The sequence below is a fragment of the Fundulus heteroclitus genome, unplaced genomic scaffold (assembly GCF_011125445.2).
Source record: "Fundulus heteroclitus isolate FHET01 unplaced genomic scaffold, MU-UCD_Fhet_4.1 scaffold_43, whole genome shotgun sequence".
In the NCBI taxonomy this organism is placed as follows: Eukaryota; Metazoa; Chordata; class Actinopteri; order Cyprinodontiformes; family Fundulidae; genus Fundulus; species Fundulus heteroclitus.
Window position 1 is genome coordinate 2,912,470 of NW_023396846.1, and position 15,951 is coordinate 2,928,420.

The 15,951-nt window shown below is 39.5% G+C and overlaps 1 protein-coding gene and 2 long non-coding RNA genes across 3 annotated transcripts in view; all 3 read right to left on the reverse strand.

Annotated features, from left to right (window-relative positions):
• Positions 1 to 4,059: 4,059 nt before the first annotated feature.
• Positions 4,060 to 5,892, reverse strand: LOC118560469. The gene is made up of 3 exons (XR_004929373.1): positions 5,805 to 5,892; positions 4,710 to 4,837; positions 4,060 to 4,233 (listed from the first exon to the last, which is right to left on the reverse strand). It is a non-coding gene; the product is annotated as an uncharacterized LOC118560469 (long non-coding RNA).
• A 1,011-nt stretch (positions 5,893 to 6,903) lies between these two features.
• On the reverse strand, positions 6,904 to 7,410 carry LOC118560471. The gene is made up of 3 exons (XR_004929375.1): positions 7,370 to 7,410; positions 7,094 to 7,187; positions 6,904 to 6,940 (listed from the first exon to the last, which is right to left on the reverse strand). It is a non-coding gene; the product is annotated as an uncharacterized LOC118560471 (long non-coding RNA).
• A 6,921-nt stretch (positions 7,411 to 14,331) lies between these two features.
• Positions 14,332 to 15,951, reverse strand: part of LOC118560425 (NLR family CARD domain-containing protein 3-like) — a gene marked incomplete at both ends in the record, with an annotated part of 30,821 nt that continues 29,201 nt past the window's right edge. The window contains 2 exon segments of the mRNA XM_036131413.1: positions 14,332 to 14,837; positions 14,986 to 15,032. Coding sequence (XP_035987306.1) covers positions 14,332 to 14,837; positions 14,986 to 15,032 — 553 coding nt within the window.

A 15,951-nucleotide genomic window follows, 5' to 3' on the forward strand; every position in this document is an offset into this window, starting at 1 on the left:
TGCTGTTTTTTAACGTGGGGTAGCCAGTATTTAGGTAAAATAGTTTATTTATGTCAGTGACTTGGTGAATTGTGGTAACAGTGGCTCTCCTCTTGACCTTGGTCTGCCAATATGGCTCCTGTGAAAAAATGAGTGAGTATCACTGCTTTACACGGACATCAATAGATCAGCATTTTACCTTCAGGAACTTCTAAAGGTTTAGATGTGAAAAGAGGAATCCATCAATGTTGTCCTGTTTTACCTCTGATGTTTATTATGGTGACGGAGCTGTTAGCAACTTTTATAAAAATAATTCAAGTATAGAACCGTTAAATGTGATGGAAACTCCCTGGTTATTACTCAACTAGCAGATGACACAACCCTGTTCTTAAAAGACAAAACACAAACTTCAAAGGTGCTGAAGGAGATAAAAAATGTTCTAAAGCTTCTGGTCTGCATTTGAATATGAGAAATGTGATATAATGACTTCAGGATGAGTAAAATCATTCTCAACAATTCAATTCAATTCAATTTTATTTATATAGCGCCAAATCATGAAACATGTCATCTCAAGGCACTTTACAAAATCAAGTTCAATTATATTATACAGATTGGGTCAGATTATACAGATTGGTAAAAAAATGTCCTATATAAGGAAACCAGTTGATTGCATCAAAGTCCCAACAAGCAGCATTCACTCCTGGGGAACCGTAGAGCCACAGGGAGAGTCGTCTGCATTGTACATGGCTTTGCTGCAATCCCTCATACTGAGCAAGCATGAAGCGACAGTGGGAAGAAAAACCACCCATTAACGGGAAGGAAAACCTCCGGCAGAACCGGGCTCAGTATGAACGGTCATCTGCCTCGACTGACTGGGGTTACAGAAGACAGAGCAGAGACACAACAAGAGAGACAAAAAAGCACAGAAGCACACATTGATCTAGTAATCTGTTCTACATTAGATGGTAGTAGCGGGTGAGCCGTCTTCTCTGGATGATGTCACAGTTAACAGAACGCCAGACCAGGTGTACCTACACAGCAAAAATCAGAGTGTTCAATGTACTCCATAGGAGTACACTGAACACTGGTTTCAGTGTATATATAGGTCCAACAGGTCGGTGTTCAGTGAACACTGTAAAAAGTGTAAAATATATACTCTCAAAATAGAGTTATATTTTAACACCTACAGAGTTCAAATATACTCTTATAACTAGCACTTTTGACACCCTTTTCAGTGTTTTTGAACACCTGCAGTGTAAACCTAGAACCTTTGCAAGCTCATAATTTAACACTTGGAGAGTACAAATGTACTCTAAAGCTGGTACTTTTTTATTTAAGTTTCAATAGTTTTCAACACCTGCAGTGTAAACCTAGAACTATCAATGAATGACAAAATACTCAGAGTCAGTGCTTTTTATGTCTGTTTTATTTAACAGTTCTTGGATTTTCAAAAACCACAAACTCATACAAACACATGTACAGGAACCACATATTGATAATCTCTATCAAAACCATAAGTAGTTTGCAGATCAAACGGCTTAAAGAAGTGCAATGTATCAACTTTAAGCATGGAAACATTCTGATCATTTCCCTGTGTCACATGAAAGCAGTGAAAATGCTCTGCAAAACAAAGTGTCTGAAAGTCCTCTGTTACCAGAAAATATTCTCGATTAAATGCAATGATGTCTTTTATCTGACTAAATACAGGCAAATCATCCTCTTTGTCTGTGCAAACTAAAAGGCCTGGACGATACTCAGTTCCAAAACAAGTGATCCAAGAAGTCAGATCAACTTCACAGTCTAAATCAACCTGCAGTTCTTCTGCAATCATCTCACCATGTGGCAAGTCAATGAGCTGAACAGTTTTTACTGGCCCACAGTCAATACTTTTAAATGGCATTGATTCCCAATGGTATGCTATCGCCATCTGATGTTTTTGGGCCAATGACTTTGTTATATTTTTGAAATTTTTGATTGTGTTTTTGAAAAACCTATGTTTGGCTTCAAATCTCATTGACCAAACATGTAGAATTGGACCTATTTTTCGAATGACTCTGGGGTAATGAACCATGAAGTGATGTTTAGGGATCATTCTTCGATGTGGGTAAAGCTCTTTGAAAAGTTGGTGATGGTCAACAATGAGATGCTTCAGACATACTGTCATTCCATCAGTAACAACTGGAGAAAATATAATGTTCATAATTTGCAACAGGAGCAACAAGAGTATAGTGAGCATTTCCTTCTCGTAAAACATCTCCAAATATCAAAGGCATATTCCGGATTAAGCAATAAGTTTGAATGGCATTGAGACCAATTCCGTTTCCAGTCTGCTCCAAGTTTATTCTGGTTGGACGATTTTTTCGTTCAACAAAGCCATAATTGTATGAGTATATTCGGTTACAAACATCTGTCTTGGATATGATTTTGTTGTCTGAGAGGTAAGCAAACAGCAACTTCAGCTCAAATTGCCCCACTCCTTCCAATATGTCATGCATAATGTCTACAGCATAATTTTCAGAAACATGAAAGTACTGTAGATTATTGAATAAACATTGTCGCTTAACTCCAAATGTGGATGGCAGTGTAGGATCTACCATGAGGTCATTGCAATGCTGATCATGCAGTGCTTTATTACGCAATGTTATTCTTGGATCATCATCACTGAAAACCGTTTCTGAGGTCTGTTTGTCTACTAGACAAAAACGACAAAAATTGTTTGCACTGAATGATTCAACATACCCGAGTAATGTGTGCAATCCCAAATTGTCTCCAGTTACTTGTGCAATTGTTCCGTAAACTGGTTCATCAGAGAAAGGAACTTCAATTCCTGTGCACTCAAGGACTTTCAGATCACGTACGAGGGGCTGTAAGATTAAATCAAATCCATACTTCTTCACATCCTCGGTATGAAAAAGTGCTAAAAGATGAATATTCATAAGAGCGGAGTTTATCTTTGGGGATAGGTTTCGTAAAACAAAGTATATACTTCCAACCTTATGGATACCATGCTTGGATCCAAGTGGACTTGCCATTTCAAAATCATCGTAGAATATCTGTATTTGGAGAGAGTTTGGTTTTTCAGAGAAGAGGGGGTGATCTCTAAAATAGTTACCATCACAGAAGTCTTTGTAAAACCCAGTTTTCTCACAAGGCTGCACAAAATGATCACAGATCTCTTGGTTGGTGAATATAAACTTCAAAGTTTGTAATAGAGGAATATAAACAAATTTGTCTGTTATGGGAACTTGATCATATGTGCCAGTAGTTCGATTCCTTCTAGTGTCGTACCTCACTCCTAGGGCTACCTCAACAGGTTCTACAATACCCCATTTCTCACTGAAATGTTTTTTCCTATTTGCCTCAGTGTTCAGTTTGCTAAATGGATTTTCAAGGTTGTCAAAATAATCTTCAAACTTTGTTCTGATCTCCTCATCATTAGAGAGTAATTTTACAGCATCATCTTTAACATTTGAATGCAATTCCTCTACAAGTTCCTCCATATTTTCAACAACAGTCGTTATGACATTAGTAGCCACACCACAGCTTTAGAGATTTGCAATAAGGGATGCACACATTTCTTGGGTATGTTGCCTGGTCTCATTACAGCTTTGAGAATTCTCTGGTTGCTCTGGAATTAAATTAACCATGGATTCGTCAAATACGTCAACTATGACGGGCTCGTTCTCAACTATGACGGGCTCGTTCTCAACTATGACAGGTTCGTTTTCAACTATGACGGGTTCCTTCTCAAATTGATCTAGACTTTTAGCGCTATGTTTATTATGGAGATGTTTTCTAAAGCCTGAAAAAGTCCAAAATCTCTGGTGGCATCCACTCTGGTCACACATCAATTGAAACTTCTTACCAGGATAAAAGGCATGGAAAACTTTGAGATGACGGATCAACACTTGAACGGTAAAAAAACTAGACTTGCAAACAAAGCATCTGAACATCTGTTTAGTTAAGGAGCTTAGCTCTTAGATCCTTGACTCTGGGAGTTTCGTGAGAATGACCTACATCAATGTTGTAGATGGTGGTCTGCACAAACGTGTACATGCCATCTAAGGCCTGGTCGTAGGAGATGCCGAAAACATAATGTGCTTTGAAAAGTTCATCAAAGGCTGACAGGGAAGACTTGCCCTTGCAGGGAATGAGATGACCATCCAATGCAATGTAGAACTCGTGGATGTGCTTTCTTGACGTCCCAACTGCCAGGATGTAGGGCTGCCTCTGCTGGTTTGGACCAGAGTGCTCCTGAAGGTTGCAACATGACTGTAAGATAACAATAAACTGAAATTCATCTACACTGAACAATACATTTTGATGGATAAGACACACTCTGATAGAAACCTTTGATGGCACAGTTAGCTTCCCATGCAGAATAGCATGTTATAAGGCAACCAAGGTTTTTGTACCACGGTCACACAAAGAGAAAGAATTAAACAGAGAGGTCATCAATGTTGGTTACCTTATCACATATCCCTGCAAACTCCAATACGTTGGCAAGACAAACAGACAACTAAAAATAAGAATGAATGAGCTCAAGACTGCAGTCAAAAGAGGTTAACCCCACTCTCTATTCGCTATGCACTTCAAGGAGGCAAAACATAAATTATCAGACTTAAAATTCTGTGGAGGTGACATTAAAAAGAAACCGATCAATAATCTGGGGGGTTACACAATTGCCTTTTGACAATGGCTATTGCCATGGGAGATCAGGACACACTGACCTTATGAAATTTGACTACATGGTCCACAGCTTCTCGGGTACTGATCTTTACAGCTCCCTTCTTTCCACTTGGAGGTGGTGGCAGTAGGTAGACCAACAGTAGCAGTGAGGCCATGTCACTATCCCAACCTGAGGAGGCAGAAGCACCTGCTTTAAGTATGATATACACCTGAACAAAACCTTTGAAACTACATCAATATTAAAACTCTTTTCAATAACAATACTAGTTCTGCAACTAACAATTTTTTTGATAATCGATTAACCTGTCAATTATTAATCAATTGGTTGGATTAAAAGGCCTGTATTTTATCAGGGAAATTTTATTCTGCACAATGCTCTCCTTCAAACATTGTGCAAACTGAATCTAATGAAAACGCTAGTAAATTAATCTATGTGGACTATACATTGTGAAAAATATTCTTCGTGGACTATACATTATGAGGTGTGTGGTTGAATGTTCTACAGTAACATATATTACATTTTCTGTATTACAGTAAACAGTATTATTATTCAGTAAATGTATGAGATTTTTAACATTTATATACAATTACATAATCTCATTACAGTTACTGCTCTCATAAAAAACAATTAGTTTTGTTTCATGTAGAGTTTAAAGATAAATATAAAATCAAACAACATATTTGATCAAAATTAGTATTTTAGTCAAGGGTCATTGCTCTTCCATTCCGACCACCGTTTGATTGATGCACAGACTTGCGCTTATTCAGTGAAGTTTACCGAAGACTAGATTACTGTCAGGACTTTGCGTAAAATGCTGAGGAAAACACACCTCGAAACACATAAAACATCACACAGTGCAATTTTCCCACAGCAGCAAATTCTGCGATCTCTGCTCTGTTTTTCAGATGCTTTTTATGCATAGAAATGCGTTTTTCACCATTGTGAAGTAACATCACTGACTGGGATTTTCCACAGTGACGTCACAGACCAAACTAATCGATAATGAAATTCTTTTTTGATTATTTTCACTATCGATTTCATTGATTTGTTGTTGCAGCCCTAAAAAATATATTTGTCTACACAGCCATTTGTCGACATTTGAAAGATACACACCAGATTCATGTCAATTATTTACCTGGGACCTCGTCATCCTCTTCAGTGTTCTCCTCTGCAGACTGGATAAGGTGGTCAAGCAGGGGTGTCTTGCTGATGTTCTTGGCTTGCTGTGTTACTTTGGCTTTCAGTAAATCCCATTTCTCAAGGAGTTTTGATGAAGTCTCAACTCCAAACAACAGGTCAAAGTCTTGCATCACCTAAGGGAAGGAAGCAAGCATATGTGTATTGATGATGGTGGTATAGTGGTAGTGGTTTTTATCGTTGAACAGCTGTTCTTGGCATTGCAAAAAAAATGTGCTTACAAAAAAAACTTACCAGGCCTTTTGTGTCTAGAAACCCTGGGAACACAGTAAGCACTGTGCTGCATTGCTCAGAATCATGGATCAACTTTTGCCTGTGCTGGAAGGTTTCTCTCATTTTCATGAAGATCTGTTTGTTGTCTGTGCTGTGTTTCAGTAAAGATATGGCCTCACGACACTGGTCTCCCTCCAACTGCTGCACTTTAGTCACTTCTCTCTCTAAGTTTGGTCCGCTGCTGCCTATAGTGCGAGAGCTCCTTCTCCTACCCCCATTGGTACCGCCATTGCTGAGTTCTCGCTGTGTGTTTTTAATCTTCCAGGCAATGTAGCCTAGCCTCGTGAGACCATCATGATCTCGCGAGCTTTCAAGGTTTCACTCGCAGATCAGTCTGGCTACTCTCCGTTAAAGAAAATTTGGAGCCGTTCACCAAACGAACGTCCAATCAGCGTTGGCTTTGAGGCGGGTTGAGGTGTGACGCAACGAGAAACGCGACAGTTCAGTCTAAAGAACATGGCGGCTTCAGCCGATGAAACTAGCGTTAGCGTGGCTATCGAGCAAGTTTTATCGGCATTACAGAGTATTTCTTTGCTGAGCTAACGAGCCTTTACCTGCAGCAGCAAGAGTAGCTTGGCTTGTGGTTGTGTTTTCGTCGTCGCTCTGTTACGAGCGACGACGAATCTGATTGGTTCATTTGGCCCGTCTATCACCAACATAGGCCAATCAGCTAACCAGTATTTTCGCCCCTCCCCAAAATTACTTCAACGGAAGGTTTCCAGATGGATATGCGGAGCAAATCTATCTGGCGGAGTCAGGTTAAATGTAGCCCTCATTGCTGTCTATGTCAAAAAAGTGTTCCTAAAGACAGTTTCAACAAAGATGGAAATGTATAAAAAAATAGTTTCAGCATGAATTAATAGAGATCTTTGGAAAAGAAGAGTGAGACTTCTAAAATGCACCAGAACATTATTCATTTGTTTATTAAGATTAAGATTTTAAATATGTACTCACATAGCCTTTTTTGGAGTAGGGATCTTTTAGAGAGGGGAACAGTGTTACTATCCCCAATGCATACTGTGCTCTTTTATCCATAGGGGGAGCACGTCTGTGGAATAAATGTTATGTATTAAAACCAACACACCGGAAAATCTATGATCTGTGCAAGGCCACAGCTCAATGGCCACAGTTGTCATTTAATGAGCTTTTTGATTACAACTACCATATATGCAATTGAATACTATGAATATACACTTTACCAAATCATGCACCATAAAGCATTTTACTTACCCATACTTTTCAAACATTTCAGCAACAACGATGCTGACGAGATCATGGCGTGCTCGGTCCTTCATCTCTCCTGTCATTGCATAGTTTTTACATGAGTTTTGGTAGCGTAATGTGGCCAGACTTTAAGCAGTTTAGGCCATGATACAATAACTACTAGATGGCAAGACTGACTGTTTTTTGAGAGGTACTCGGGGCAACAGTCTTACCGGCTAATCCATTTTATCTCAAATGTAGTTTTTCACATCCTAATGTGAACACTGAACAGATAAGAGATAAGGTTAGAAATATGCAAAGAGGTACTTTAACAGAGAAAGCTCAAATCAAGACATTGGTGAGAAGCTACTGTTTTGGTTTTGTGATAGCAAATAAATTACAATGTTAACACATTGGTATTGTAATAGGGCTGTCGCGATAACCGCAATATTGCATTACCGCGCTACTGACAAGCCAACTGCAGAGGAATGCAAGTAATCCCAGCAATCGCGATATTCGCGTGATTTCTTTTTTCATAAGGCAATACCTTTCTTGTTTCGAAATTCATGCATGTGTATTGAATGTTAAATGTGTTAAAAAGGATAATGAGACTGTTTTCATCATGGTGATTTGTAGAGGCTTCGTAGATTTGCACTTAAGCCTAAACAGTGAATGAGATTGATCGATTGAGCGCGTGCGATGACCTGCATCTGTCTTTTAGATCAAGTCATACAGATCCTGTGAAAAGGTTGCAGGAAAGCCAAATATGTTGTGTCATCCTTTTAATCGTTTAAGGGCATTTACCATGAATGGCATCAGCAACATCGCTGGTCAGCATCCACAGCGCGAGGAAGCCACGGAAAACAAAAATCAGAGAGTCACGCATTAAATCGCATCAGCTTCAGCGTTACCCATGCGACGCATTGCTGGTCAGCTGAGCCTTGAAAAGTGAAGCTCAAAGTTAAAAATAATTAACACCTTGTGTTACTATCTTTTAATGAATCAGCATTTTTGAGGGGTTATAATGACTCATTCAAAGACAGTGTGTTCCCATTGTAACTGTGGGCTGAGTGACAGCTTTTCAATGCGCAGAGACGCTGATAGATCCGGTTACATTGGTTACTAAAATGTACTCGTTTTTGTGCATGCTTACCACATCGTAACACTTATTTATAGGCCTATAGCAACAAATAAATCAAACATAAATAAAGAAATGGCGACACTCAAAATTACCCCAAGGGAAAATCCATCACCGCGACAGCCCTATATTGTAACCCTGCAATGTACATTGTAATTGTACAACCACTTACCAGAAACTGAAAGAACATCAACAATGGTCCACAGGATGTCTGCTTTTTCCTCCAGGATGTCGCTGAAGACCTCTTCGTCAACCTCTGTTCCACTGTCATCCAGCACATACATGTTTGTCTCAGTTGGTATGCTGAACTTCTCTTTAGCTTTGAGTACAGAAAAAGTTGTTTAAAAATGCAACAAAGTTGGAGAACAATAATGTTTTTTAGCACTATTTCTATCGTAATGGGCAAAGCTACAGTAGACTAGCATGGTGCTAAGAATAAAATTTCATATAAACATACATCTAAACCAGTGGTTGTGTAACTGTGCGTTCACACCAGACACGAATAGCGTGTCAAATTTGCGCCAACCACGTCTAGTTATACGCTTGACCACTTTGTGTCCATTTGCGTGTCAAGAGCGAAATTGACACGCGTAAAAACAAAAGTTTGAGGTGAAATTTATGCACGTCAGAGGCAAGAGTTTCGAAACCCCTTGGCGGCCATCTTTTTTAGATGTTTATCATTAGCATTAACTGAGAGAGTCACCGCTCGTATATGCTCTGGAGAGCAGAAACAGCTGCATAGGGGACATTGTTGCTGTACTCGGGTCCACCAGACCCTCTGGAGGATTTCAGGAGTTTCACAATTTGCTCCAGGAGCTAGGTTTGGTGGACCTAATGGTGAGGACGCTGACGAGGACAGCGTAGGCCATATAAGGCCTCCTCGTCGAGTGGTCACTGCCTGACGAGCCTGCGCTCTACAGCCCGGCGCAAGGTTCACCCTCGCCCGCACCCACCTAATCTATGATTTATTTTTGTTTTGATAATAAATGGAGCCAGCCTCCAAATGAAACCTGTCCTGTGCACCATAATTTATTACTCTATTTTAATTTTCATATTTTAATTATAAGACTATAAGCTATTAATTATAATAGCTTTCAGTTTAATTCACATTTTCATTTTTAATCATGAACTTACAGGATATAGGAGCATATAGGCTAGATTATGCAGTTTGTAATATATGAAGAGTTCATAGTCAGTGTTTGTACAAATTTTGATTATCTTTTCAATTTTTAAGCACTTTTCAAGCATTTTTAAGGTCCCTAAATCCATTTTTCAAGCAGCAACACAATTAAAGAATATAAATAGTATAAACAGCACCCCTTTAGAAAACTACAAGTTAAAATATTAGAATCTTCAATGAAAATACAACTTATGTATATTAAATCACTCTTTGGATATTTCTTAAAAATGTGGTTATATCTTTGTATATTTGTTGTCGGTTGAGTTTTTTGTAGATGGTTGGAATAATAATAATGATAAAAATTAGTATAATACATGAATATCTTCCTTAAATACCTTAAAATATTATTTTAATAAATAAACATTATTAAGAGTGTTTAAGTGTTATCAATAGACTATTTAACAGAATCTAAACATATTCAGCCAACACTGGCTTGTTTCATTCATTCTTTTTAGTGGCAGCTCTATTAGTATGTATTTACACAGCAAGACATGATGCACAGATCTATATTGTCATATCAGATTTTCTTTGTCACGCCCGTTGCTATGGTTACTATCACGAATATTTACAGAACTCACTCTGGTAAACGTGGTGGTCACTCCCGAAAGTTTAATCTTCTAAGCATCATGAAAAACTAAACTTTCGATTGCATACAATGCTGCAGACGTTACAAATTTAAACTTTTACTTTTGTAAAAAGAAACCAGAGTGCTCACACAAACGTGCACGATGGAAAGACCCTCTCCTCAACATTACAACTATATATATTGATTCGATATGAATTAATGTTTTTAAGGAATTCATTCAAATTCATAATTGTATTTCTATCTTTGTCTCCAATTACCTTTCGAATGGCTGGTGAAGGTTGATTCTCCCATAGCGCTCACATCACATTTATCATCTTCTGGTCAGTTATCGATAAAATGACAGCAAGCAACATTTCTTAATGTAGCTAGGCCTAGATGTTTGCGCGCCAGTCGAATACACAAGGCGCCAAATACATGGAATTACACGAGATGTGCATCGTAACAGAGGCTGCCTCACAAAATTAAACAAAAAATAATGATTACCAGCCAGTTTTATTTATATTTTTAGTTACATCTGACGTCCTGAAGAAATAAATTAAAATCAGGCATTTTCCAAACTTTCTAGACTTTGTAGGAACCCTGATTCGACCTTCAGATGTTTCCATCACTGCTAAAAAAAAATCTGTCAATGACTCGGTTTACACCACCTCTAATCTAAACTTAAATTATAAAGAGAACGAAGTGAAGAATGCCATAAACATTAACTTACCCTCAGTGGTGACTTCCAGGCCAAGGAAGAGGCAGTGGAGAAGATGTCAACCCGGTCAAAGAGGGCCTTCATTCCAGACTGTGAAGAGGAAGAAGTTGAAGAAGCCAATGACCAACAAGGGGCAGTAAGTGGCCATGTTACCGGACAAACCAGAATGTTACCAAATGTATATAAACAGACAAATGGAGTTCTCACCCACTTTGTCACACTCTCCCTGAGAAATGCTGGATATGATGCTCCATTGAGTTTGATGTACTTCTTCTTTCCTTGATACTGCACTTTGAAAAGCATTGCTGTAGTTTTCCTCACAGATTACTACAACATAAAAATGCAATTGGTTTATTGAACATGCACGATTCCAAATGTAGTGCAAATAAACTCAGACTCTATCATTTCAGGGAATCTCTAACTTAACATTAACTTCCAAGGCTAGCTAACGCAGTGTTTCCCCCAGCTAAGGTGAGGCGGTGAGTTGTGGGAGGGGGGGGCACAGGCTTTGCGTGGACGACGTTTTGCCTGTTTTTTCCCTCCAATTCACTATATGCACGCGTGAAAGCAACAACAAAAAAACGCGTATTAATGTCAAATACAAATGCAAGCACATCGAGTTAGGTTCGTTTTTTTTTTTTTTTTTTTTTTTGAAATGTTGGCGAGGCGTTAGCGCGAGTTTCGCCAAGATAGCGCTGCGGGAAACACTGGCTAACGTAAGTCAATTTTGCACAAGGCTGCGGTAGCTATGAGTGCTGAAAAAAAAAACAGTTTTACTAGATTTAACATTCGCAATTACTTTAGCTACCTTTGGTATAGTAAGTTAGCTAGTTAAACTACTTCTACACTGGCGTTTTTAGTGATTTAGTTATGAGAATTAAAACAAGAAGACAAACAGGAATATTCGGCATGATTCACTTGGTGGTTTCTTACCTACAGTCCCGCGGAATCAAAATGTCGGTTTCGGATGTCCGTTGAAAACTGGTGTCCGAGGCTGCGTCATGATTCAACCAATGACAACGCATAGTCGACCTGATGACGTATCGAAACCTAAACTCATATGCGGACGGGAAAGTAACGACTCTCAAAGAGTTCATCATCCCACCATTCACACTACAACAGTTCCACATCAGCACTAAACCAATATACTAACACTTGAGAGCGTTTCTGGTGAAACCTGACAAGTGTACTTTAAGCCCAGTTTACTCCAAAGTGTATGAATTATACTCTGGTCATCAAAACTCTGTGATTTTAACACTCTGACATTTGCTGTGTACTATGAAGAAAAAGAGAGAGAGCAAAAAGTTAAAAGCTGAAATGACGACAGTCATTTCAATGTAATACAATGCAAAACTGGAGAGCAGTAGACTGAAGAACAGTAGAAATCAGTAGAGTGAGAAAATTAGACCCTGATGTCCTCCAGCAGCCTAGGCCTATCACAGCACAACTATAGAGATAGCTCAGGGTAACATGAGCTCTCTAACTATAAGCTTTGTCAAAAAGGAAAGTTTTAACATTAGTCTTAAAAATAGACAGGGTGTCTGCCTCACGGACCAAAACTGGGAGTTGGTTCCACAGGAGAGGAGCCTGATAGCTAAAGGATCTGCCTCCCATTCTACTTTTAGAGACTCTAGGAACCACCAGCAGACCTGCAGTCTGAGAGCGAAGTGCTCTGTTAGGAACATACGGGGTAATCAGAGCTCTGATATATGATGGAGCTTGATTATTAAGGGCTTTATACGTTAGAAGGAGAATTTTAAATTCTATTCTTGATTTAACAGGAAGCCAATGAAGGGAAGCTAAAATTGGAAAAATATGATCCCTCTTGTTGATTTTCATCAGAACTCTTGCCGCAGCATTTTGAATCAGCTGAAGACTTCGAACTGCATTTTGTGGACTTACTGATAGTAAAGAATTACAATAGTCCAGCCTTGAAGTAACAAATGCATGCACTAGTTTTTCAGCATCACTCCTGGACAGAATGTTTCTAATTTTGGCGATAGTTGGTTACAGAAAGATTTATCTATTTTTGGACGTATTCTACTCAAAAATTCCTTTCAATTCAATTCAGTTTTATTTTAATAGTGCCAATTCATGAAACATATCATCTCAAGGCACTTTACAAAGTCAAATTCAATCATATTATACAGATTGGTCAAAAATGTCTCATTTTCACCTTTATAGACATAAATTACCTGACACAGCCGACCAATAGGAGACAAAGACACTTAACCTGAATTGCTGCTGGCGGTGGTCAGATGTGTGGCAGCCTGGCCTTTGTCAGTCTGGCCCAGGGCTAACAGGTACCTGAAGCTGAAAATGTGGGACTGTCCCTTTAAGAGGAGCAGCAGGACGCCGTGCACGCTGCGGCTCTGTGTGCGCGTTCACACGTTTCCTGTGTAAAACTAAAAGTCCAGAATAGGAAGAAGTTGTGATGTGGAAATGTTCCATGTGGTTCTGTTGTTGGTGTTGGTTCAGCTTCTGGTTTGGTGCCGCAGGAGTTTAGCTAGAAAAGGAAAAACTGGTCTTCAGTCTGTCCAAGTCAGCAGTTTGGAAGTAAAGAAGCTGATTTTAGTCCCAGACTGTCAGCGTCGGCTCTTCTTTCATTCTCAATGTGTTTTCAAGGTTTGGAAAGATGGAGCAGAAATATCATTTCATCATTGCTTTGAGTTTCTGCTGCTGATTTATTCAACTAAAGAACAAAATCTGTCATTTAAAACATCTCAGAAAGAAGATGGAAATGTTTTACTGTAAATTAAGACTTTTTAAAAGTCAGTGTTGATAGAAAAAAATCTGTTTTATTGAAACAAGCGTCAGAGTTTTATTGAAATATTGAAAATTGATCAGAGGAACAGAAGAGAATGAGCCCCAAATAAATCAAACACAGGAGAAGAAAATCAGTTTATTACTCATTAAAACACATGAAGTAGAACTGCAGCAAATAAACAAAAGGAAGATTTAACATCTAAATGTAAAAAGTGTTTAGAAAAATAGGAGCCGACAGAAACAGATAATGTCCAGAGATTGAGAAAAACTGGCCAACATTTCAATGAAATCTGAGTGATGGATGAAAGTAAAAAACCAAGTGAGAAAGTCAACATGCTGATATTCAGAGTGAAGCTTTGACTGGAAACAGGCAGAAAAACAACATGTGGATCCTGGAATAATCCCAGCTTCCATCTTTAAAGGACTGGAAGAGGAAGAAGTTTCCAAGGAATCATTTAGAAGAGTTTCACAAAGAAACAGATTGAATCCATGAATGTGAAAACGTGTTTCTGAGTGAAAGAGACAGACATGAACAGACTGAACTATCTGTTCTACAGGGAGAGGCTTTCTCTGACAGGAGGAGACTCTTTAGACTCAATCAGCACAGAAACACTAAGGAACCAGAACTGGACCAGAACCCAAAGCCAGGAAGCAGAGGTTCAGTGAATGTGGTGTTGAAGGTGTGGAGGTGGATCAGTGAGTCAGAGGAGACTCTGTAGAAGGACAGAATACCAGCAGGACAGTCCACATACACTGCTACTCTTTTGGAGACGGAGGAGGAGGAGGAGATGAATGTTTGTCTTTTATTGTGCCAGACAGAGTAACCATCATCAGAGCAGTTCAGACCCCAGGAATGATCATTCCATCCAAACACACAGTCTTCAATGTCTCCTTTCCTCCTGATTCTTCTGTAACTCACTGATATAAAAACCTCTCCTCTCCACTCGACCTCCCAGTAACAGCGACCAGTCAGACCAGTTCTACACAGCAGCTGAGACCAGTAATCAAATCTGTCTGGATGATCAGGATATGACTGAAGCTCCTTCACATATTTCACCTTCCTGTTGTCTTTAGACAGTTTCAGGTATCTGTTCACTGTGTTTGTGTCGATTTTGAGTTGACAGGAATCTGATGGAGAGAACAAAGACAATCCAGCTGCAGTTATTGATCATTTATTGACACTTTGATGATGACTCCTGAATGAGTGATGGACAGTTTGAAGATGGTTGAATGTGAGCTGCTTTGTTGTCATGAATCAAATGAAAAACACACTTACACTTCCTCAGACCTGGTGTCAACCATCGGACTCCAGCAGGCTCCACCCTGAAAGGAGGAGGGGGGGTCAGACCATCAGTCTCTTTCAGCAGCAAACATGGACATTACATGTCTCTCAGACACACATTGTCCTCCACTGAGAAAGGACCAGTCCAACATTTGGACACGTCCACTTGTTGTAAAAATCCAGAGAAAGAAAGAAGAGCTGAGAGCAGACAGACACCTGGGCTCTGATGATGATGATGATGATGATGATGATGATGATGATGATGATGATGATGATGAAACATTACAACCTGCAGTGGATTTAGTGTCGCTGTGGGAAATTCACGTGCTCTGTGCTGCAGCGCTCTGATTGGCTGAGATCAGAAATGGAGCAGGTTTTAAAAGAGAAGGGCCGACCTCTTCATGAACTAAGTGACCCTCTGTGGCTGGCAGACCTGGCATCTTTAGTTGATCTTACACATCGTCTGAATACACTGAACAAGAAGCTACAAGGCAAAGAACAGCTGGTGCCACACCTATATGCACACCTGAAAGCCTTCTGGGTAAAGCTCCGCCTCTTTGAGACACAACTACGAGGCTTTAATGCTGCACACTTCCCTGCTCTGTCTGAAATCACGTCTGCTTTTCCAAAGGCCGACCTTTCTGCTAAAAAGGAGAAATATGTGTCTGTGATTGCATCTCTGCTGACAGAATTCAACCAGCGTCTCCAAGACTTTTCTGTCATTGAAAAACAAATCCAGCTGTTCTCCACCTCCTTCCTGGTGGATGCAGAAGAAGTGGAAGAGAGTCTGCAGTTAGAACTGATTGAAATGCAATGTGATGATTCTCTGCAGAGTCAACATCAGCTTCTCTCCCTCCCTGAATTCTTTCAGAGTTTGGATAATGCCAAGTTTCCTCTGATCAGACGCCACGCAGAAACAATGATGAGCCTGTTGGGCTCAACATCCAGATGTGCACAAAG